The sequence below is a fragment of the Moschus berezovskii genome, chromosome 5, assembly GCF_049115385.1.
Source record: "Moschus berezovskii isolate FMDL1 chromosome 5, NW_MosBer_1.0, whole genome shotgun sequence".
Lineage (NCBI taxonomy): Eukaryota > Metazoa > Chordata > Mammalia > Artiodactyla > Moschidae > Moschus > Moschus berezovskii.
In genome coordinates this window covers 126,219,639-126,243,406 of record NC_142464.1, presented here as the reverse complement: position 1 = coordinate 126,243,406, position 23,768 = coordinate 126,219,639, and the positions used below count along the sequence as shown (strand labels likewise).

At 61.9% G+C, this 23,768-nt stretch overlaps 1 protein-coding gene across 1 annotated transcript; it reads right to left on the bottom strand.

Annotated features, from left to right (window-relative positions):
- Positions 1 to 5,153: 5,153 nt before the first annotated feature.
- NKX1-1 (NK1 homeobox 1) lies at positions 5,154 to 8,531 on the bottom strand. The gene is made up of 2 exons (XM_055434341.2): positions 8,084 to 8,531; positions 5,154 to 6,016 (listed from the first exon to the last, which is right to left on the bottom strand). Exons 1-2 carry the CDS (start codon positions 8,529 to 8,531, stop codon positions 5,154 to 5,156), a joined length of 1,311 nt encoding a protein of 436 aa, XP_055290316.2.
- Positions 8,532 to 23,768: the final 15,237 nt, after the last annotated feature.

Sequence of the window (23,768 nt, the reverse complement as noted above, 5' to 3'; positions counted from 1 at the left end):
ATAGGAAAAGGAGTACGTCAAGGTTGTATATTGTCACCCTGCCTATTTAACTTATATGAAGAGTATGTCATGAGAAACGCTGGGCTGGAGGAAGCACAAGCTGGAATCAAGATTGCTGGGAGAAATATCAATAATCTCAGATATGCAGATGACACCACCCTTATGGCAGAAAGTGAAGAACTAAAGATGAAAGTGGAAGAGGAGAGTGAAAAAGTTGGCTTGAGGCTCAACATTCAGAAAACTAAGATCATGGCATCTGGTCCCATCACTTCATGGCAAATAGATGGGGAAACAGTGGAAACAATGGCTGACTATTTTTCTGGGCTCCATAAACACCGCAGATGGTGATTGCAGCCATGAAATTTAAAAAGACGCTTACTCCTTGAAAGTTATGACCAATCTAGGCAGCATATTAAAAAACAGAGACATTACTTTGTCAATAAAGGTCCATCTAGCCAAGGCTCTGGTTTTTCCAGTGGTCATGTACGGATGTGAGAGTTGAACTATAAAGAAAGCTGATCGCCAAAGAAGGGATGCTTTTGAACTGTGGTGCTGGAGAAGACTCTTGAGAGTCCCTTGGACTGCAAGGAGATCCAACCAGTCCATCCTAAAGGAGATCAGTCCTGGGTGTTCATTGGAAGGACTGATGCTAAAGCTGAAACGCCAATACTTTGGCCACCTGGTGCGAAGAGATGACTCATTTGAAAAGACCCTGATGCTGGGAAGGATTGAGGGAGGGAGGAGAAGGGGACGACGGAGGATGAGATGGCTGGATGGCATCACCGACTCGATGGACATGAGTTTGGGTAGACTCCGGGAGTTGGTGATGGACAGGGAGGCCTGGCGTGCTGCGGTTCATGGGGTCGCAGAGAGTCAGACGCAACTGAACAGAAAGTCCTAAGGCGTTGCTCAGGTTGGTGAAATTGCATGGAGCCATTGGGCTTCATCCCTTCCCAGCATCAGAGCACAAGGCCTGCATTCCCAAGACTGTCTCTTGGGCCACGGTGGCTGCTGGAGCTCCAGCCATCACTGGGTCTGCAGAAGAGGCAGCTGTGCCTTGGCCTCAGCCAGTTCCTTTGAGGAGCCTCCTCAGGAACTCCTCCAGCAGCGTACGCTGCTCATGTCAGCTTGGCCAAACCTAATCCCCTGGGAGTGTCCAGCTGCCCAGAAAGCAGGAAAAGTGGTCTCTCTCCCAGGGATCAGCACCCAGCTACCATTAGCTTTGTGTCCTGGCAAGAGAGAGAGTGGTCATTGCCTGGCAGGGGCTTCTCCAGAGGGAACCACCACCCCGCTGTCTGGTGTGGAGTGGACAGGGCACCTGCAGTTGTCCCCTGCAACCTGTGTGCTCAGCCCTGCCCCCCCCAACCCGGAGTGACAGTCCCTGCGTTTCTGAGGATGACCAGTTACTCCCCTGCTCACCCCCAGGTTGCCCACTCTGTCCATCCAGCCTTGCCCTCCCCATGGAAACAGCACGCCCTCCAGAAAGCTGCAGGTGGTCAGGGACGGTCCCTCTGAGATGAGTGACGTTTCAGTGGCCCAGAAAGGAGAGCTGGGGGCCACCCCGGGGCAGGGGTGTGGTAGGTCACGCTGGCTGCCCAGGAGCAAGGGCACGTGGTCACAAGTGGGGAACTGGGGGTAGGGTGGCAGGGGTACCAGCCGCTGAGTGACGGGCCGCACCACTGGTGTGGGCAGGGCCGGGCAGCGCAGGAGAGCCTCGCTGCTGGAGGAGAGGGGCCCGTGGGGACGAGGACAGGAGCACCTGGGCTGGGGCAGCGGTACTGAGGGGGCGCTGGGCAGGGAGTGAGGTGGGGCTCCCCTCACCTCAGCAGGACGGGCCGGGGCCCTGAGAAGGGAGGAGCGGGACAGGCCGCCTGCTCCGTCGGGAGGGCGGCCTGTGTGGACAGTCTTCAGCTTTGGCTCCAAGAGAAGGCTGCGCAGCAGGCAGCCAGAGGCAACGTGGGGCCAGGTGGAAACAGCGGGAGGACAGGCAGGGGGCACGAGCCTGCCAGGGGGGTGGGGTGGCAGGCACAGCGGGCCAGGGCAGGCTGCTGGCCAGGCGAGTGCCCCCGAGCGTGTGACTGTGACGGTAGGGCTGTCCCCAGCACGCCCAGACAGAACAGCGCTGGTCAGAGCTAAGTGGAGTAGGTGGGCAGGGAGACAGGTGAAGCTGCCAGGGTGCTCTGGGGGTGGGTGGGTCTGCTGGCAGCCCCCATGCCCACTCCCCTTCTTACCAGGCATGGGGCGGGGGTGGGAGGGGGGGTCTCACCAGGTAAGAAACTACATTTCCCAACCTCACTTGGCTAGGAGGGGTCAAGTGACCAAGTTCTGGCCAATGAGATACGAGCAGCTGTTATAAGGACTTCCAGAAAGCTCCTTAAAGGAAGTGGTTGCTCCCCTCTTCTCTCTTGTTTGTGCCTAGAACGTGGATGTGATGGCTGGAGCCTCACCCTCCATATGTGTACATGAGGCCCAGCCCAGCTGGGACAGGGCAACGGGAGAGCTGGACAGAGCTGGTGCCCCTGGAACTCTCGGAAGGTGTCACAGCTGCCCAGGCCAGCACCCCCTCACCCAGGAGAAACAATCAATCTTCGATTTCCATTCATTGAGCTTTTCTCTTCCACGCAACCAAAGCCAATCCTAACAGAGCAAGTGACCAGAGCCCACCAGCGTGGGCTGGGCCACGGAGGGAGGGGAGCCGGGCTCAGCAGCCCCTGGATGGGAGGCGGGGGCAGTGGAGGGAGGGGAGCCCCTGTGCGCATCTGGGCAGGGAGGGGCTGTGTCGCGCCTGCTCCTCCACAGGCTGAACTGCATGGGCAACATTCTGGGATTGGGGGCCGGTGCTCTCTGGAGCCAGGGCTGGTCCTGGGGGCTGAGGAGGGCCTCCCCAGAGTGCACCCAGATCCTGGGCCGAGCCTCACAGCACTCACAGCAAAGTGGGGCCACAGGAGGACAGGGGTAAGGTGCCAGCAGGTCCAGCACGCCCCTCTGCCTCCAGCTCAGGAACCCCGAAACTGGGCAGGCAGGGGCCCCCGAAAAGCCTCGGGAGTAAGGCTGGTAGGACAGCTTGAGGGTCCCTGGGGAGGTGGTGTGTGCACCCCAGAGTTCCCTGGGCTCATGGCAGATTCTGATGACCTGTAGGAGAGGGAGCGGGAGGGCTGGGGCGGGAGTTGGGCCTGTGAGTGCCTGCAGGAGCGGGCAAGGGCACCCAGGCCAGGCCAGGGCCCCCCCAGCAAGCCCCACAAGCACCAGGCCTGTTCTTCCCAGTGACATGCCTGCCCCTGGGGTGCGAGGAGGCTCAGACAGGCTGACACAGCTCCGTCCCCACAAGGGCTCAGCACTGAAGGGAGACCTCAGGGGACCAGGGAGTGACGGGGAGTCCCCCCCACTTGCACAGCAGGGCCTGTCCAGGTGCCCAGAGTGCCCGGGGCAGCCTGCTGCATGGCCATGGGACCAGCTCGGGGCTAAGTCGGGGCCCCAAGGAGGAGCGAAGTTGGGGGAAAGGCGGGATCGCCTCCCTGCCTCACGGCCTCCAACCTCCCTGCATCCTGAGCCAGGGCTAGTGATACTAGAGGGTCCAGAGGGGCGAGCGCCACGTGTCCAGGTGACCTTGTGAGTGTAGGGGAGAGGGATCCCAGAGCCCCTGCCCCTTGTGCATGAAACTCCCTCCTCCTTTCTGCCCTCGGGCGGTTCCCCAAGGTGGGCGTAGGGGAGGCGGGCAGGGGGTCCCCAGGGGATGATCCATCCGGCCCCTCCTCCGCAGTCCTGAGGGTGTAAACCCGGAAGTGCAGGCTGCGGCTTCTTGCTCAGCAGCCTTGGGACCCTGCTTGGCCTAAGCGCACAGCCACTCGGGAAGCTTGAGGCCGAGAGCCTTCGGGGCCCCACTGTCTGCTGCCTGCGCCCTCGGGAAGCCAGGCCTCGGCGGTGAGACGGGGTCGCTCACACTCCCGCACCCGCCCGTCCTGAGATTCGGGCCTCCGGCTGCCTGCAGGTTGGGTGGAGGAGCCCATCGGTGCTGACCGCCAGCCGGAGAGTTACTGCAGAATTTCCGGAGCACCGGCCCTGCGCGGGTGGGGCGCCCGGGGTGGGGGGCGGTGCTGCGGGTGAGGAGGGAGGGTGGAGGCCGCCACCCCAACCCCTGCCCCTCCTCCACCCTCTGCCCTCTAGAGACGGCGAGGGCAACGCCGGGCGCCCTCTGCCACCCCGACCGGCCGGGGGTCATCATGCTCCACTACCCCAGCCTCGGCTCCAGCTCTGGCCCCGTGGTCGGTGACCAGCACGGGAAGAGTACCTCTGAGAACACGGGAGTTGCTCACGGAGAGGGATGTCCCCCCGCAGGCGCAGGGCTCGGCCATGGAGCAGCCGTGGGGCTGGGCAGGCACACCGCCCCGCCCTCTGTGTCCAGCGACTGTGGGAGCCCACCCTGAGTGCCGGCGGAGGGGACCCCCATCACAGCGCAGCAGCCCGCGCATCCCGGAGCCTCGGCTGTCACAGCCGCCTGCCTCCCGGCCCCGCGCTCCAGGAGCCGGCAAGTTGGGGCGCGGCGCCGGGCTGCCGGCGGAGAGGCACGGCTGCACGGGATCCCGCGGGCTGGGCTCAGGCGCCTCCCTGGGAAGCTGCAGACGCCCCCACCACCTCCACAGGCCTGGTGCTCAGGATTGGCGGGGCCGAGGCGCAGCGAGGCAGGCGGCCCCGCCAGCCCCGGCCTCGCCTCACCCCCAGGCGCCCCCCGCGGGGCAGGGGAAGAGGAGGTCCTGAGGTTTGGGGGACCTGGTTCTCTGGGGCTGGAGGCTCCGCGGCGAAGGTCGCAAGCACGTGGGGAACTCGGGGCGCAGGACGCGCGAGCCTGGCCACGGGAACCCAGGGAAGCGGGGGCCCACGGCCCGCGCCGGGCGCCTGGGTCGCGCCGAAGTCCCCGCCGAAGGGCAGCGAGTAGCTTGAGGGACGCGGGCCTCCTTCGGTTTATTGATTGGGTAGAGTTCGGCAAAGTGCTTCCGAGCGGACCGAGCTCGGCCCCGACGCACAGTCGTTTATAAATTTAAAACTCTTCGGTAGCAATCCGCTATATACAGAGTCAGCGACCGCAGCCTTGCCAAAGAGCCGGCCCGCGGGCGCCCTCGGGTCCTCGGGCCGCCGGGTCGGTCCCGTGGCCGCGCTCAGAGGTGCGGCGCGTAGAAGGCGGGCGCGCCGTAGGTCTGCGAGCCCAGCACGAAGGGCGAAAGCACCGCCGGACTCGACAGGAAGGGCAGCTGCGCGGCGCACACCAGGCCGCCGGGGCCGTGCGCCGGGTACCCCGCCGGGCCGTGCATGGCGAGCGGCGCGCCCATGGGCGGCGACGGGCTGAGCGGGCTGAGGCCGCCGGGCAGCCCCGCGCCCGGCCCCGCGCCCGGCCCTGCGCCCCCGCCGCCACCGGTCGGCGCGCTGGTGTCGGCGCCCGGGTTCTGCTTCTTCCACTTGGTGCGGCGGTTTTGGAACCAGATCTTCACCTGCGTCTCGGTGAGGCTCAGCGACAGCGCCAGGTTGAGGCGCTCGCACACCGACAGGTAGCGCGTCGCCTTGAACTTGTTCTCCAGCGCCACGAGCTGCTCGTAGGTGAAGGCGGTGCGCGCGCGCCGCGGCTTCCCGGACTTGGAGTCCGAGCCCGTGCGCTTCCGCTTGGGCTTCGCGGCCGCCGCCGCCGCGCTCTGCGAGGCCGTCCCTGCGCCCCCAGGCGCCGCCGCCGCCGCGGCTCCCTGCGGGCCCGGGGCTCCGGGCGAGGTCCCGCGGGGACCCGGGGCCGCGGCCTCGTCGACGGCGCCTGAGGGCGCCTCGGCCTCTCCCTGGCAGCCCGACCCGCGGGCCCCGAGGCCGCCGCCGCCGCCTCCCCGCGCTTCCGCGCCGCGCGCCGCCCCCGCAGCCTCGTCCTCATCGTCGTCGTCGTCGGGCGCCTCGTCCCCGCTGTCTGCGCTCGGGCTGCGGCCGCCGCCGCTGCTGTAGCCGTTGGCCTCTGCCTCGTCCGCCTTGCAGGGGTCGCCGGCGTCTGCGGGCCGGGCGGGGCGGGAGGACAGGACAGTTAGGACCGGCGCGCTCCCTTCTGCGCTCGTCCCCGCCGTCCCGCGCCCCGGATCGAGCCCCCTCGCCCGTTTCCGTTTCTTCTCTGCCGCCTCCCCGGCCCCGTTCGCTCTCCTCTCCCTGCCCGCTCCCTCCCTCCTCCCGCGCCCCCCACCCCGGCACCCCTCCTCTCCCGCGGCTCCTATTCCCTCCGTCTCCCGGGTCTGCGCCTTTGCCTGAGCGGGGCAGACCGGACCGCCGGGCTTATGGCGAGGGGGAAGGATCCCATCGATCCGCGGGGCAGATACAAACTTAATTAAACTCATTTTGTGTAATGTATAAACTAGTTAACGGCCATTTAATTTATTTCGGCGTATATTATCCTCCAATTACCGCAAAGCTCCGGGCCAGCCAATTACTGAGCGTTTAACAGTGGGCCAGACCAGGGGCCTGGGGTAAGCTTGGAGCCGGCTACCGGAGGCGATTTTGGGGACCAAAAACGCTGCCCTGGATCCATCCCTACCTCGAGCCTTGGGGCCTAGAACTTGCCCCTGGGCTGAGGCCCCAGCGGGCCTGGACTGGGCCTGACCGGGAAATCTGGGCCTGGGTGGTAGGGGTCCAAGGCGGTTCTGAGATCCCCAGGATGGAGTCCCCGCTCGGCCTGTCTGAGCAGCAGCCCGGGATCCTCCAGGCAGAGGCCCGCAAGGGGGTTGCAATCCGAATCTCAGAAATTTGGAGGACAGCGTCTGACCTGGTGGCCTGGCATGGGGCAGGGGGGTTTCTATGCAGCCCTGGCTCCCACAGGTGTCATACAACTAGGAAAGAAGGCAGGGCAAGCCCCCAACACCATGTCACGCGGTCGGGCACCAGGCCCCGTGAGGATGGCACCGAGAATTGGAGAATAAAGGACAAATTCAGTCCCAGGAGGCTCCTCCAGGGTGACCACAGAGGCTGCCCGGAGGCGGGCCTCCAGGCCCCCACGTACCCCTCACCGCGAGCAGAGACTGTGCCAAGATGAGCCCGAGAGTACTTTGCTCCTGTTCTGTCCAGGGCTGGACTGAGGAAGGGGGCCTGACTACTCCCTCCCTGAACCCGAGAAACTGGGCCTTCTGACTGTCCCCCGTTTGAGTGCAGGCTCTGTGGAAACTCCCGGAACCTTGCCAGGCAGGAAGCCTGAGGGCCCCTCAGTCCGCCTGGGCTGTTCCTCCTTCATATCAGTCCAGCTCTGAGGGCGCTCCCAACTGGAGGCCCCTCTCCTGGAAAGGCGCTCCAGTCCTGCCCTCCCTGTGCGCCTCTCCCTGCCAGGCAGAGCGCCCGGGAAGTTGGCTGGAGGAAGGGCCAGGGGAGGGGGCACCGAAAGCAATCAGGAGCCGGTCGAATGCAATTCTCGATCAATAGCGGCCCCTAATAAGTGTAATAGGTTTTAATCGAGTAATTATCCGAATTTTGACCCTATAATTTAGATGTTCGGGGGGAGTTTGCAAGGTGCTTGAAAGAGATATGCATGCAGCCGTAATGGGATATCGACCGGGCCGGGGCTCGGGCCGCCCCATTAGCGGTTGCTTTCCGCCGCTAAGCACATTTCCCCTTAACTGTAATCGAAGGGATTTAATTGTTTTTCCAGAGATAACCAGCGTTTTGTCACAATTAGTCTGATTTGTCCCCCCAAAAAAAGAAAAAGAGAAAGGGGAAAAAAAAGGGAAAAAAAGGAATGGAGGGCGGGGGCCTCGGGAGGCTGCGGCGGGAGTGGGGAGGTCACGGCGCGCGAGCCCGCCGTGCCCAGGGCGCGCAGTGGCCAAACCTGCGCCGGCCGTGCGGCCCGCAGCCCTGCGCCGGCCCGGGGAGCCATCTGGGAGGCACCCGGCGATGCGGGCCCGGAGTCCGGGTCGGACGCAGGTGGCGGGCGGGCTGGTGAGGGCCCCGCGCGCTGCGAACTTTCCCACAGAGCCTGGTCGCCAGGCCGGCCAGATTCGCCGAAGGGTCCCGGGAGCGCGAACGCATAGCCGCGGCCCGTGCACCTGCCCTGGAGACCCGGCGCCGGCCCTGTCCTACTCACGCGGCGGCTCAGCTCCGGTCCCGGCTCCAGCTCCGGCGGCGACGAGGGCGCGGCGCTCCAGCTCCTCCGAGCGCGGAGGGCGTCCCGGGGCGGCGGGGACCGGGGCGCACGGGGCGCAGGCAGCGGGCGCCACGGGGCCCAGCAGCACACAGCGGCGTCTTCTGCTGTTGAACTTGTTGGGGTCCAGGATGTCCAGCACCGAGAAGGAGGTGGGGCGCGGCGGCGGGCCGGGCCGGGCCGCCCCAGCCCCCTCGGGCGCAGCGGGCACCGTGTCGCTGGCGGCGAGCGGCGGGGCTCCGGCCCGCGGGAAGGCAGGCACCTCCGCGCGCCCGTCCATGGCGTCCCGGGCGGCAGCGGGCGCGGGCGGTGCGGGCCCTGGGCCTGGCGCTGGCGGCGGCGGCGGCAGCGCGGGGCCGTCCCCGGGAGCTGCCGGGCCGCTCGCGCTCATGCCGGCCTCCCGCCGCGTCGGCCGCTTGGGCCCCTCCGGCTACTGGGCTCCCATCCCCGGCGGCCCGGGCGCCGCCGCTCGGTCCTGCGCCGGCGGCCGCGGCTTGGCTCGCGCCCCGCGCTCGGCCGGTGCTGCTGCCGCCGCCTCCGCCGCCGCCTCAGGCGCCCGCCGCGCCGGGCCGGCTCCTTTATGGCGGCCCCGCCGGCGGCGCCCACGCGCCCACTCGCCGCACACACGTGCGCCCGCCGGCGGCCGCGGGCTCCGCCGCCCTCGTTAGCGCGCGCGCCTAATTGGCTGCGAACGGTCCCGGGCGGAGGAGGCGGGCCCCGCGCGGGACACACGGACGGCACCCCGGGCCCGACCGACAGACGCGCAGCCCGGGGAAGAGTGCGGTGCGCGAGCGGCTGTCGCGGTTCGCTTCGCTTCCGCTCGTCCGGAAACGCCGCCGGCCCCCCGGGCTTGAGGCGGGGGAAGGCAGCCGCCTTAAATAATTGCGGGGGCCCCGGGGCGCGCCCCGCGAGTTGGCTGGGGCATCCCGGCTACTCGCGAGGCTACCGCGCCCCTCGGCGGCTGGGCGAACCGTGCGGTCCCCGCGGGCCGACCCCCGGGGTCTTGGCCGCGTCGTCAGCCCTCTCCCGGGCGTCCCGCGGGCCTCGGTCCCGCCTCCCTCCGTCCCTCCGCTCCGGGTCTGCTCTCGAGTCTCCGGGTCTCGCTCGCTTAGCGACTCGGGCCGGCTTCCCCTCACGCCCCCGCCCTCTTCGCGCCGTCAAATTAGGGCCTGGCCTCGTGTCCGCGCCGGGGGCGGGGCCGACGGCCCCGGGTCGCTCATCAGAAGTGGAATCGAGCGCGGGGACCGCTGGCTGGGCCTCCCGTCCCCGCCCCAAAACAGGGGCCGAAAATCTCGTGCCAAGGGCAGGAGGCTTACACAAAAATCGATAGCCTTCCGGAAGGGGAAACAGCACCGCAAACTCCCCTCCCCGCTCCAGGAGAAGTCCTTCGGTCCGGGTGTTACGTGTGCGTTTGTCTACACCGCGAGGTGCGCACCGCCCGGCCCTGCGGCCCTCGGGGGGCCGGCCCGCGTCCGAGGGCGGGCCGCCGCTCCCTCCTCCCGGCGCCCGCCGACGAGCACACCGGCCACCGCGGGACCCAGGTGGGATACGGTGGTGGGAGCGCGCGTACGGGGTCCTCAGGGTGTTCGCTGTTGGTGGCGGGGGTGTGCGCGCGGGCGTGTGCACGAGCGGTGTGCGCCGCCCCACACTGCGGTCCCCGGAGCCTGCTCTGCACACAAGGACGGGTCCTTTGCAATTACCGCGGGCAATGATCCTTTGGAAGCAGAAATTAAAAGTTGGGAGAAATAATGGGGGACCGATTGGCTGTAATTTGGGCCAAGCTCGGACAGGCTGATCCTCAGGGAGGTGGGGGCGGGGTGGGGGGATGGGGAGGCCAGACGTCCCCTCCCCCAGCTCTTCCCCTCCCCCGCGTGCTGGTCCGTCCGGAGATTCTAATCAGACCCACAACACTGTGTCCTTCCTTGCCAGGACTTGATTATTCTTTATCTTTAAATTATAAATCACCTCTGGGGGAAGGAGGGTGGATAATCTCTCATCACAGAGAGGTAATTATCTCCTTCCCACCCCCACCTTCCTGGAGGGACTCTTAGGCTCCATCTGCCCCTCCCCCAGCAAAGTTTGAACATAGCTGTGCACACCCATTCGCACGCACTCACACACTCATTCACCAGCACACACCACACACAGGCACAAATCCATTCACGAGCACCTGGGCACGAAAACGCGGTCACATCCCTGCAGCCAGCCTCACCCCTGCCCCCCAGCTCCCAGCTGGCCTTGCTGCCCCTCCACTCTCTCCGTGAGGAGGGGCACACGGGGCCCCGTCCCCTGAGCTACTGCTCGGACCGCTCACCCCTCCAGGCACAGCTGCTGGGTACTGTCCTGGGCACCAAGAGGCAAGTCCCTTGGACTGGGCCCTGACCTGGTTCTGGGTGGCCGAGGCTCAGTGTGATGCAAGCCCCTCCAGGGCACGCTCACACACCGTGCCTGGCCCCACCACGGGTCACCAGGTGAGGCACACACTCAGCAGTCAAAACCCCCACCCCTTGCTGGGTGGGCGGAGGGCTGGGCGGGCAGGAGCCTGCGCTCACTCTGGTTACATGCTCAGTGAGGAAGAGAGATACGAGCTCTCTTGATACAACTTTCATTCAACATGAGCACACACGTGAAATGATGGCCTGTAGAATGTAGATGCAGTGTAATGTGTGGTGATTATCACTAAAGCACAGTAAATAGAACACAGTATATTACATGTGATACGTAAGCGTAATGGAATACTATACCGCAGCAAACAGCCACAGCGTGCTCCTCTCCAAAGCACAGGCGCACACGCAGTGCAGCAGAGCGCTCTTGCCCCGAGAGGTGTGGACTGGTCCAGGCTGAGGGCCACTCGGATGGATGGGATGGATGGAAGCCCTGTGCCTGTCCCAGAGCGTGGAGATCCTTCCCTCCCCTTCTTCCCTGCCCACAGCGTTCTGCTGGGAGCTTCGGCAGGCAGGCAGGGAAAGGATCTCGAAGTCTGCAGCGTGCAGCCCGGAGCAGCGTGGGGTGATGGCGTATGAGTGTGGGGTCCTCCAGAGTACACGGGGGACCCCAGGCCGCTTTCCCAGGGGAAGTGGGGTGCTGTGTGTGGACGGGCGGGGGGAATGATCGCGTCCTCTCCTGCCCCAGCCCTCCCCCATCTCTGAGGAACATCTGTGGTCGTGGATCCGGATCCGCAGTACCCCGTCCTCTACCAGACCTGGAGATGGCCTCCCATCTCCCCAACTTTAGCTCAGAGCGTCTGGGGCTATAAAGACGTCCTTTTGCTCCTAATCACAATTGATTGTCAATTAGACCCTCATTTGTGCAATCTTTTCCCATCTGCCATATCGGGTTATCTCCAAGCCACCAGCCTCACTTGCAGGGGCCCCAGGTGGGCAATGACAGGTGAAATCAGGGCTTGACGTGGGGACAGCTCCACCTGCCTAGCGGACAGGAAACCCCCTCGTTGCTAAGCCCCACATTCTGCACATCTGTCAGGACCAGAGGGGGTCACTGGAGGGTTGGGGGGGTGTCAAGGCTGGAACCAACATGGACAAAGTTAGAAATCTGGGGATAACACCCGGGGCGGATTCGTGTCAATGTATGGCAAAACCAGCCAATATATTAATGTAAAGTAATTTGCCTCCAATAAAAAAAAATTAAAAAAGAAATCTGGGGAGAGACTGGTGATAAAAGGCCTTCGAAGTGGGCCTGAGAGCACGTGTGGGTGGGGGCTGAGACAATGTGGGTGAGGGGAGGGGAGGGAGCGCCCGAGGGAGCTGGGGGAGCACTGAGCTCTCCGTGCTTGGCCGGCCTGGAGGCGGCAGCAGGAGGAGCAGCCCACCGCCTCTGCCTCATGCGTTTGCGAACCCTCCTCAGTGTTTCGTCTGTGGATTGTGGGAGTTGGGTTCCATGTGACCTCGAAGGTCCCCGCATCCCTCCTCCCCTCAAGGGACGAGGGGTGACAGAGTTACAGCCTTCGCTGTACACGGTGGAGGTGGTGGGGCTCCCTTCTCCTCTTGCAGCTGGAAGGGCAGCAGTGCTTGGGGGTCTCCAGGGCACATGGATAAACAACCCCCGCTTTGAGTGATGTTTGGTTCATGAAAAACACATCCCACCCCAGACAGCCCAGGATCCTCCCAACATCTCCGTGAAGGACACAGAGCAGGGGTGACCATCCCGCCCACAGACCAGTGCTTCAGTCCCCGAGTCCGGACTGGGTCCTCTGCTGGCACTGTGCCCTCTCTGAGCAGGCTCCTCCCCGGGCACCTGTGGGGAGAATGCAGGCGGCAGAGGCGGAGGCTGGCCACGGAAGGTTCTGTGTGCCCTCCCCCTCCTATGCACGCCAAAATACCCCCTGGCGACGGCTTTGGGTCACCTGAAGTTAGGCAAATGAAAGGGGAACGCTCTGCTTCTTTGCTGTCTCATCTTCTCTGAGATCTCACCTGGAGTCTCCTGACGACTCGAGAAAGGGCACCCCACACTCAGGACACCAGAGAAGGGAGGGGGCCTGTGCTGCTGCACGGAAGCTTTGGGACAAGGGGGACCCAGCCTCACGCGGCCTTGGCGTCCAAGACGCCTTCAGGACCGCGGAGAGCGGACGCTCAGGCCTGTGTTCAGCACCGCGGACAGCGCCCCGGTGCCTGCGGCCCTTTGGCCGCACCTGCGCGTGGTGCCAGCATCTTTAATGGCACAAAGGACAGGTAATCGGCCACCAGCTGACACAGGGAAGACATTTCAGATGGGGTGTCGGGGGGGGGTGTCCTTGCCCCAGCAGACCCTGTCCCTCCAGACGCCCCCTTGAGGCCTTTGTCCTCTCCAGCCACTTTGCCTGTTACTGTCCATCCCTGCGGGGCAGCAGGGGTTCCAGGTTTGGTCCTGCCCGGGATGGCCACCTCCCCTCACTTTCCTCCAGGGTCCTGCCAGACGCAGAGCTCCAAGCTCAGACATTGTCAGTCAGTGCTCACCAGAGGCTTCTGGGATTTCTATGGATCCCCGCCCCCGCCGCCCCAGGGTAATGCCCAAGGTCCTGCTGTCTAGGGGTGAATCCTCAGAAGACCCCTCCCAAGTGCACTGACAGGTGCCTTGAGCTCTGGGTATCAGGGTCCCGATGACATGGCCACCTCTCCTGCCTCTGCCACAGCCTGGTCCTTCCGTCTGCCCCCCATCATTCTGAAGCACAAATCCAATCACAGGCCTCCTGTTCCAGCAACTCCTCGAGGCTGCTGTGGTCCAGGGCTGTCTCAGGGCTCTGCAGCCAGAATCAAGCAAGGCCTTCCTGACTGAGTCCTGTGGGTGGTCCTGCTGGCTCTTAAGCCCACGTCCTGTGCCCAGAGCCCCGCTGTGCCCAGATGGTATGGTGGTGGAGTGGCTCTGTTGAGGTGCCCTTAGCTACTGTCCGCACACATCCTGCCTACTCACCTTAGTGGCAGCCCCACCTGGAAGCCGCCTGACTTCCTCACACGGGAGGCGGCATCAGCCTGGGGGCCTATCCAAGCCCCAAGCATCACACGGTGTCATGTCTGAGCATGTCATGGTGCCTTTATGTGTTCACCGCGGCTCTGGCCCCAGACGGTGGGCTCTGGGACATCATGTGTGTGGCTCCCTTAGTTCCCTGTCTGCCATCAGAGCAGAGGCAGGATGCAAAATGCAAAAGTGGGTTTACATTGACAAGAAAAATTGGAAGGAGCAATGCTGAGCGTGGAGAGTGTGTTTCTGCTCATGCGCTGCACTTGCACCCCCGAAGCGGCCCGACTCCCTCGTCTGTCCCTCCCCTGGGAACGGGGAGATGGCCCTGGCCACCTTGGGTCTGTCCTCCAATGACTGTGTGGCCTGGCGCTGACCAGTGGACACAGGTGCTGCCCTGCCTGTTTCCTGGTTTGAGCTGCTGAGTGCGGCGGGTCTGGCTTACACCCACGAGCTGCTTGGGAGGCGCCTGTCCTGGGGCCCCTCCTCTGGGCAGGACTGGGAGGGCAGTGTCCTTGCTCTGACCTGGCTTGACCTCTTCCTCCCTCCCTCCTGGATTTCTCCTGCCTCAGTAAATCCCAGGCACCTGAATCGCTGCCTCTGGCTCTGCTTGGGCCTCCCCAGGAGTCAGAGGTTGGAGATGGACCTGGGCTACTCTGGGCTACCTCTGCACAAGGGAGCGTGGTTGGCCTGTGGGGCTACTGTCTTGATGCACAGCTGGGTTCTGGATGCATCTGCGCACACACACACTTTCACGGTAACTCCTCCCCTCCCTCAGCCCCATCCAACTGTAAGAGCTCTAATGAAATCAGAAATATCATGGGGTGGATGGTGTAGCCCAAGTCCCCTGCCCTTCATTCTCCCTCCCAACAAGGTCTTCCAGTGGGGAAAGGATGCTCTCCACTGCTGAAGCCGGCTTTGGCCACGTGGGTTTGGCCATGTGACCTGCACGGGCAGAAGTGACCAGGCGTCCTGACTCAGGCCTTCAGAGGCCTCCTGTTCCCGCCTGTGGCCGCTTACAATCTCTTCCATCAGAACACAGTCCAGGGCCCTCACGGCCCCTCAGCTGGGCCTGGAAAGGAAGATGTGGAGGCCACCCGAACCCCACTAAGGCTCCTGGCGGGGGCAGCAGTTGGCAACAGATCCTGGTCCACCAGCAGGAAATGAGTGACCATGCTGTGGGCCACTGAGCGCTTTGGGGTTGTTTGTTACACAGCGGGATGGTAGTGGAGCCCTGACTGATACAGTGCACCCCTCACAGCCCACACATCAGGGCTGAGACAAGGCAGCCTTGTCAGCCCCACTCACCCATCTGCCCCGTGCTTCGCCTGCCTGGCTGTCCCATCGTTTCTCCCTCCAGACCCCTACCTGTCCAGCAGCTGGCCTAGTCACCACTCAGCCACCCCTCGGTCACAGCCTGGCCCACCCTCCAGACCTTCCTCTCATCACTGTGTTCTCTGCCACAGGCCTGACGCATGGGCCCGGGGCTGGGTCTGGGGGTAGCAGAGAGTAAGACCCGCAGGTCTTGCCTCGGGAGCTCCTGCAGGAGGAGGGCGGGCAGTGACCACAGCCTGAGGGGTGAAGGCGGTGGGGGAGGAGGTGCCCCTCTCCCGCCCAGAGGGAGAGGGGCAGGGGGCACAACCCAGCTTGGGCGGGGAGGTGGGGCGGCCCAGCGCGCTCGGGGTTGGGGGGGGCGGGGGCCAGGGACACTGCAGAGGCTCCCTAACTGAATTCACAGGAGCGGCTCGCACTCAGGGGCCAGCAGCCGCCGGTCGGAAGGGCACGCGGGGGGCGGTCAGGCGGCTTAATGAGCTTAATTGAGGTTAATGCCTCTTGCGCGGCTCCCTGATTATTAAATTATTATTATCACGCGCATGAATCATAATTAGAAGTTTGAGTAAGGCTCCAGGGGAAACCTCGGAGCAGCGACTCTGGCGCGCGGTGACCTCCCGGGGCGGGGTGGGCGGGATGGGGGACGCGTGCCGGGTTGAAGGGGTGTCGGTGGCAGGGCTGGGGGCGCTGTGTTTGCGAAAGGAAGTGTCCTGGGGTGGCGAGCGTTGTCCGGGGGTGGGGTGGAGGCGGGGGTAGGGTCGTGCGCAGGGGAGGGCGGGGCGCGGTCACCGGCGGTGCCGTCCCGCGGGCGGGGCAGCAGGTCACGGGGGTCGGGGTGGGGGACTGGGACGCCCGCGGCCCCCACGGCTCCCCTTCCTCTGCCGGGGTTTGTGACCGCACCTCCCCACGGCGCCCTCCCAATCGCCCCCCAGGAGGCCCCCAGGCACTCCACGTGGCCGGGGACCTGTCCTCGTGGCCCGCGTCCTGGTGCTGCTGTGTGACTCACGCGTGTCTCTGCATGTCTGCCCCTGTGTGTGTGTGTGTGTGCGCGCGCGCGCACGGGGCGTTCAAATCCCTGTGCGTGGTGTGGGTCCGACCCTGCGTGTCGGTAACGGTGAGATTGTGCGCCTGCCGGGGGGTGGGGTCCAGGTGGAAACACCCCAGGAGCGGGGCTGGGGGCGGGGTTGGGGGTGCTTTCTGGGCGGGAGTCAGGCGACAGCAGGTCTGGGTCCCGAGTTTGATTCCAACCCCTCCGCCTGGTCCTCGGGCCCCGCCCCCTGCCAAGCTCCTCCCAGAGAATCCGGAGACGAGAAGACGGGCTGGGGGCGCTGGGGAAGGTCCCGGGGCTGCTCTGCGGAGAGAGGCCCCCTCCCATCCCCAACCCCTCCCCCTCCCCCCTCCACTTCTCAATTTATTTTCCTCTGTTGCAGAAACATATTGAAGGGGGAGAAAAAGGAAACATTAAGATCCACTGTGAGCCGCACAGCGGTTTAACGATTTCAAATGAGCCCCGGCTTGGGTGAGGCCCTGACAATTGGCCGTCAGGATGGCAGATGACGGCTAAAATTACCCGGAATCAATATTCTCACCGGGTGTCCCGGGCTGATAAGCGCCGCCAAGACAATGTTGACTATTAAAGTCGACAGCTTGAGATATTACACTATTAGTTATGCTATTTTTAATAATCTATAATATTTGGGCTATAATTAATTAATTATACGGGTCAGATAATATCTCGGGCTGGAATGAGGTCTGAAGGACCTATGACGGTGGTAATGAGAAAGGGGAAATCTAATCTGAGGACAGCTGCGAGAGAGCCGCGTGCAGGCCCAGGACGCTGCCGCCTGGCGCGCCGGTGCCGGCTGCCTCTGCCCTGGACCGGCCCAGTGCAGCGGCCCCTGGAAGCAGGGCCTGTGGGTGACAGGTGTGGGTCTCTGCCTCTGAGCAGCTGGCGGATGGCGAGGGGGACGGCCTGGGCCTCCTCCAGGGATGCTCCGGTCCTCTGGTCCCCGGAGGCCCCCACTGCTTCCCGGTCTCTCTCTCACGTGAGAGCCAGACCAGGAGTTCCTGGTCCAAGCTGCTCAGAGCTCAGATCACAGTCCTCTCCTCACACCCGTCCAGCCTCTTCCCAACACAGGGAACAAAACTCAGGCCTGCTCTCGGTCTGGAGGACCTCTCCAGCCACTCACCCCACCAACCCTCCCTCCCAGCCCCGGCCAGGAGGCCTTCCTGCTGCGGCCCCAGGGCCTTTGCACTGGCTGTTGCCTTGTTCCAACTGCCCACCTTCTCACCGACACACGTTTCACTTCTCCTTGATGCTCGTTTCCAGCGGTGCCTCCCTGAAGGTCCTGTCTCAGGTGCCCCTGCCACAGACAATTGTCAATCTGCTGGAGCAGGAATGGTGGGCCGGTGCTGCACCTCCTGAGGGCACAGAACCAGGGAACCAGGGCCTGGACGAGGGCCATGTGCGGGTATGCCATCCCCGGCCAAGCTCAGCGGGGCCGCCATCCCCCCGGGCTGTGCTCCAGCCACAGGAGCCGCCCCGCCCTGGCTGCGATCCTTCCCCCAAACCACGCTGTGCACTGCTTCCCAGGAGTGCGGTCCTGCTAGGCTGGGCCGTGGGAAGGTGGGAAGGGGCCCTATGTCTTCCTGCCCGGGGCCTCAGAAGAGCCCGGGGTCTGGACGTCCTGATGGGGTGAGGACCCTGCAGGGCTGCCTCTCCTCACCCCGGTGCCTCCTCTTCCCGGTCAGCCCCCGGCCGCTGCCCAGCCTGCCCTCTCCCGCCTGCTCCTCCCCACGGCCAGCTGCTGCGGTGCTGGGTGGCGGGAGGAGGCCACTCCGTCTGCAGGGAATTTAAAACAGGGGTGAGACCAGCGGCAGCTGGCCCCTTCCGACTGTCACCAGCATGGCAAGTCTAAGCGATGTCAGTGATAAATATTCCTCCCGGGAAAAAAATGCTTTGTCGGTCCAAGCTCTAGACGGCGGCTGTGGTTACTGCAGAGAGCAGAAACGTCTGTGAACTTCCGACTGCACAGCCATCAGCTTCTCCCTGTGTGTGAGCGTCACCCACGCAGACGCTGACTGGGGCCCCGGCTGCACCTGTTCCCGTCTCGGTGTTCCACTCCCACCCTCGTGCAAACAGCAGGCCTCAGATAAAGACCCAGACAGATGCAGGACGTGTGACCGCGCTGTGCCGTTCCAGGTGCCATCCTCACGGCTCCGGAGCGGACCCCAGGGGCATCTCCCAGTGCACCAGAGGGTCCTACCCCAGCTCCGGGAGCTAAGAAAGGACGGTAGTGGGGGAAGGCTGGTGAAACCCTGTCCAGGTTCCCTGTGACCATCTGCCAGCCCGCCGCCCGCAGGGACAGGTGTGTGGTGGGTAGTGGGGAGGAGCTGACCCGGGCCCGGGGGGGCCTTCCAGAGCTCTTTGCCGCACTCTGCAACTCTCCCTCAGACCTGAAGTTATGCTCAGATGAAAATTTTATTAAAATATTAAATTTTAGTAAAAATTATTAAAATTACTAAAATTTTAATGTGATCTAAAAGTACCAACTCATTACTTTTTCCCTTTTTTTGCATTTTACTATTAAATTGGTTAAATTTTTTACTGATGATGTAAAAATTCAATAAAAGAAAATCCTCACCAATGGTGTTTATTGCCTGTCCAGTTCAGTTCAGTCGCTCAGTCGTGTCTGACTCTTTACGACCCCATGGACTGCAGAGTGCCAGGCCTCCCTGTCCATCACCAACTCCCAGAGTTTACTCAAACTCATGTCCATCGAGTCGGTGATGCCATCCAGCCATCTCATTCTCTGTCGTCCCCTTCTCCTCCCACCTTCAATCTTTCCCAGCATCAGGGTCTTTTCCAGTGAGTCAGTTCTTCACATCAGGTAGCCAAAGTGTTGGAGCTTCAGCTTTAGCATCAGTCCTTCCAGTGAATATTCAGGACTGATTTCATGGACTGGTTGGATCTCCTTGCTGTGGTTGCTTATTTTCTGATGACTGCTGGCAAGAACCGTCCGCGTGTCCCTGGTCTCAAATCCTGGTGGCCGCTGGCTCTTGGGGCCCCAGGGCAGATGCCCTGTTGTGCAACGCCCCCACCCAGGCTCCTCCCTGCGCCTCTCCCCTCTCCGGGGCCTCCCGTCACCCTCCCACTGGCACAGGTGGGCGTTTGGGTTCCCACTCACATCCCGTATACAGCGGATGTGGAACCACTCTGACACTGTCAGCAGAGAAGGGGTGGTACTTAGGCCTCCGGGATCGAGGGCCATGGAGACAGTGGGTTTGGGGCAAGTTTCCCAGTGGAAGGGGGAAGCTCGCTGACCGGGCTGGGCCCCGCAGTGTCCCCTCTGACCACAGAGGAGACCTGCTGACGAAGGTGCCGAGGAGCCAGAACGTCTCCCGGGCACCTCTTCCCTCTCGTCTTCTTTCCTGTGTTTGGAAGCTCAGCCGTCAGTGCCACGCGTCCAGCTCCTCCACCCCCTGTGACATCGCGAGCCGGGACCGACCCTCAGCCGAGCCGGGTTCCCTGCATCCCGGCTCGTCATCACCCAGGTGGCCCGGGGCGCTTGTGCGCCATGGTGGGGTCGTGGTTTATCTTGGATCCCCTCTTTAAGAGACAGCAGACACGAGCTGCCAGGTTGAGGCGAAGTCCTGCTTGGCCCCGAGCTCCCAGGCGCCAGGCAGGTGGATCTGCTGTCTGGCTGTGAGTTTTGTTCGGCAGACACGGTCCCGTGTGGGTTTCGTGAACCGCCTTTGCCCCTCTTCTATTCGCTCAGCGGTTGGGGTTGTTGTGCTGTAATAATAGGTTCAGTTCAGTCCAGCCGCTCAGTCGTGTCCGACTCTCCGCAACCCCATGAACCACAGCACGCCAGGCCTCCCTGTCCATCACCAACTCCCAGAGTTCACTCAAACTCACGGCCATCGAGTTGGTGATGCCATCCAGCCATCTCACTCTCTGTCGTCCCCGTCTCCTCCCACCCCCAGTCCCTCCCAGCATCAGAGTCTTTTCCAGTGAGTCAACTCGTCACATGAGGTGACCAAAGTATTGCAGTTTCAGCTTTAGCATAGACCCAGATTGATCTCCTTTAGGATGGACTGGTTGGATCTCCTTGTAGTCCAAGGGACGCTCAAGAGTCTTCTCCAACACCACAGTTCAAAAGCATCAATTCTTCGGCGATCAGCTTTCTTCACAGTCCAACTCTCACATCCATACATGACCACGGGAAAAACCATAGCTTTGACTAGACGGACCTTGGTTGGCAAAGTAATGTCTCTGCTTTTTAATATGCTGTCTAGGTTGGTCATAACTTTCCTTCCAAGGAGCAAGCGTCTTTTAATTTCCTGGCTGCATTATAAAATATTTCAGACACACACAGGGAAACAGACAGGCTCACAATCAGCTCCCCGCACTGTCACTCAGATTCAGCGATTACTGACGTCTTGTTTCTGCGGGTTCATCTGTTCACAGCCACACTTTTCTTTCCAGACTGTTTTAAACTGTATCTCCAGATAGCAAACCCTTTCACCTGTGACTGTTTCAGCCAAGAAAAACAAGCTGAAAAAAAGGTATCCAGATGGGGAAGGAGAAAAGCACAACTGTCCCACATTCAGACAACACGATTACCCACAGAGAGTCCCACGGACCGGCCTCCTGGGGCTCAGAAGGTTGGCAGCTCAGAGGATGCGCCCTGGAAAAGTCAATCACGTTTCTATCTGCGAGCGATAGGCCACTGGAAACTTGAAAAATGTACAGTAGCTGCAGGCCGAGGGGCTCCTTCCCGTGCCTGGTTCTCTGAGTCTTTATGACGACCGGATGTCACGTACGGTGAAGTCCTTTCCCTGTAGCTGCTGCTGCGGCCACGCGCTCCTTTCACTTGTGCCTGGAGGCTTGCTCCACCAGCCTCGGCTGGAGGACGATCACGGCTGTCACAGCGTGGGGCCTCTCTGCCTCCTGGCCTGAGCACGCTGCTGTTTTTCCTGAGGCTGGTCCAGTTTTCTAGTGCTGTGTTGAGGATGTTTTCACGGTTGTTCATCACAGGGGTTCCTCTGTAGCTTTTTATCTGGTTCTGCCTCTGTCGGCTGTTGGAATTAGGGCAATGCTGGCCTCATAAAATGGGAGTGTTATCTCTTCTGTTTGCTCAGAGGTTGCGTAGAATTGGTGTTATTTATATCTCTAAGTATTTTGAAGAATTTGTCAGTGAAACTATCAGAGTTTGGAGTTTTCTTATTTGAAAGGTCATTAACTATGGAGCCAACTGCTTCAGTCGATAGGTGGATATTCAGGTTGTTAGTTCTTGGGTAAGTTTTCGTAGTTTGTGGATTTCAAGAAATCAGTCTGTTCATTGACACTGCAGCATCCAGAGCGCCGTCATTCCCGACTGTCCTTTGCGTGTCTTTTTGCTCCGTGGTGATGGCTCTTGCTTCGCCCCCGTCATTCCCGACTGTCCTTTGCGTGTCTTTTTGCTCCGTGGTGATGGCTCTTGCTTCGCCCCCGTCATTCCCAACTGTCCTTTGTGTGTCTGGGCTCCGTGGTGATGGCTCTTGCTTCGCCCCCGTCATTCCCGACTGTCCTTTGCGTGTCTGTGGGCTCCATGGTGATGGCTCTTGCTTCACCCCCGTCATTCCCGACTGTCCTTTGCGTGTCTTTTTGCTCCGTGGTGATGGCTCTTGCTTCGCCCCCGTCATTCCCAACTGTCCTTTGCGTGTCTTTTTGCTCCGTGGTGATGGCTCTTGCTTCGCCCCTGTCATTCCCGACTGTCCTTTGCGTGTCTGGGCTCCGTGGTGATGGCTCTTGCTTCGCCCCCGTCATTCCCGACTGTCCTTTGCGTGTCTGGGCTCCGAGGTGATGGCTCTTGCTTCGCCCCCGTCATTCCCGACTGTCCTTTGCGTGTCTTTTTGCTCCGTGGTGATGGCTCTTGCTTCGCCCCCGTCATTCCCAACTGTCCTTTGCGTGTCTTTTTGCTCCGAGGTGATGGCACTTGCTTCGCCCCCGTCATTCCCGACTGTCCTTTGCGTGTCTGGGCTCCGTGGTGATGGCTCTTGCTTCGCCCCCGTCATTCCTGACTGTCCTTTGCGTGTCTGGGCTCCGAGGTGATGGCTCTTGCTTCACCCCCGTCATTCCCGACTGTCCTTTGCGTGTCTGGGCTCCGTGGTGATGGCTCTTGCTTCACCCCCGTCATTCCCGACTGTCCTTTGCATGTCTTTTTGCTCCGTGGTGATGGCTCTTGCTTCGCCCTGTCATTCCCGACTGTCTTTTGCATGTCTGGGCTCCGTGGTGATGGCTCTTGCTTCACCCCCGTCATTCCCGACTGTCCTTTGCATGTCTGGGCTCCGAGGTGATGGCTCTTGCTTCGCCCTGTCATTCCCGACTGTCTTTTGCGTGTCTGGGCTCCGTGGTGATGGCTCTTGCTTCGCCCCTGTCATTCCCGACTGTCCTTTGCGTGTCTGTGGGCTCCGAGGTGATGGCTCTTGCTTCGCCCCTGTCATTCCCGACTGTCCTTTGCTTGTCTTTTTGCTCTGAGGTGATGGCTCTTGCTTTGCCCCTGTCATTCCCGACTGTCTTTTGCGTGTCTGGGCTCTGTGGTGATGGCTCTTGCTTCGCCCCTGTCATTCCTGACTGTCCTTTGCATGTCTGTGGGCTCCGAGGTGATGGCTCTTGCTTCGCCCCTGTCATTCCCGACTGTCCTTTGCTTGTCTTTTTGCTCCGAGGTGATGGCTCTTGCTTCACCCCTGTCATTCCCAACTGTCCTTTGCGTGTCTGGGTTCCGAGGTGATGGCACTTGCTTTGCCCCTGTCATTCCCGACTGTCCTTTGCATGTCTGGGCTCCGAGGTGATGGCTCTTGCTTCGTCCCCGTCATTCCCGACTGTCCTTTGCGTGTCTGTGGGCTCCGTGGTGATGGCTCTTGCTTCGCCCCTGTCATTCCCTACTGTCCTTTGCGTGTCTTTTTGCTCCGAGGTGATGGCTCTTGCTTTGCCCCTGTCATTCCCGACTGTCTTTTGCGTGTCTTTTTGCTCCGAGGTGATGGCTCTTGCTTTGCCCCTGTCATTCCCGACTGTCTTTTGCGTGTCTTTTTGCTCCGAGGTGATGGCTCTTGCTTCACCCCTGTCATTCCCGACTGTCCTTTGCGTGTCTGGGTTCCGAGGTGATGGCACTTGCTTTGCCCCTGTCATTCCCGACTGTCCTTTGCGTGTCTGGGCTCCGAGGTGATGGCTCTTGCTTCGCCCCCGTCATTCCCGACTGTCCTTTGCGTGTCTGGGCTCCGAGGTGATGGCTCTTGCTTCGCCCCCGTCATTCCCGACTGTCCTTTGCGTGTCTGGGCTCCGAGGTGATGGCTCTTGCTTCGCCCCCGTCATTCCCGACTGTCCTTTGCATGACTGGGCTCCATGGTGATGGCTCTTGCTTCGCCCCTGTCATTCCCGACTGTCCTTTGCGCGTCTGTGGGCTCCGAGGTGATGGCTCTTGCTTCGCCCCTGTCATTCCCGACTGTCCTTTGCGTGTCTTTTTGCTCTGAGGTGATGGCTCTTGCTTCGCCCCTGTCATTCCCGACTGTCTTTAACGTGTCTGTGGGCTCCGTGGTGATGGCTCTTGCTTCACCCCTGTCATTCCCGACTGTCCTTTTCGTGTCTGGTCTCCGTGTGTTGTCATTGGGAATTTCTGTCTTCCCTCTTTTCTCTCCCTTTTCAGTCTACCTAGAGATTAATGAATTTAAGTGACTTTCCCGAGGAAGGGATTCTTGATTTCACTGACTTTACCTAACGTTTTTCTGTTTTTTACTTCAGTGATCTGGGCTTCTCCTTTGTTATTTCCTATCTCTAGCTGCTTTGTGTTTCCTTTGCTCTTAT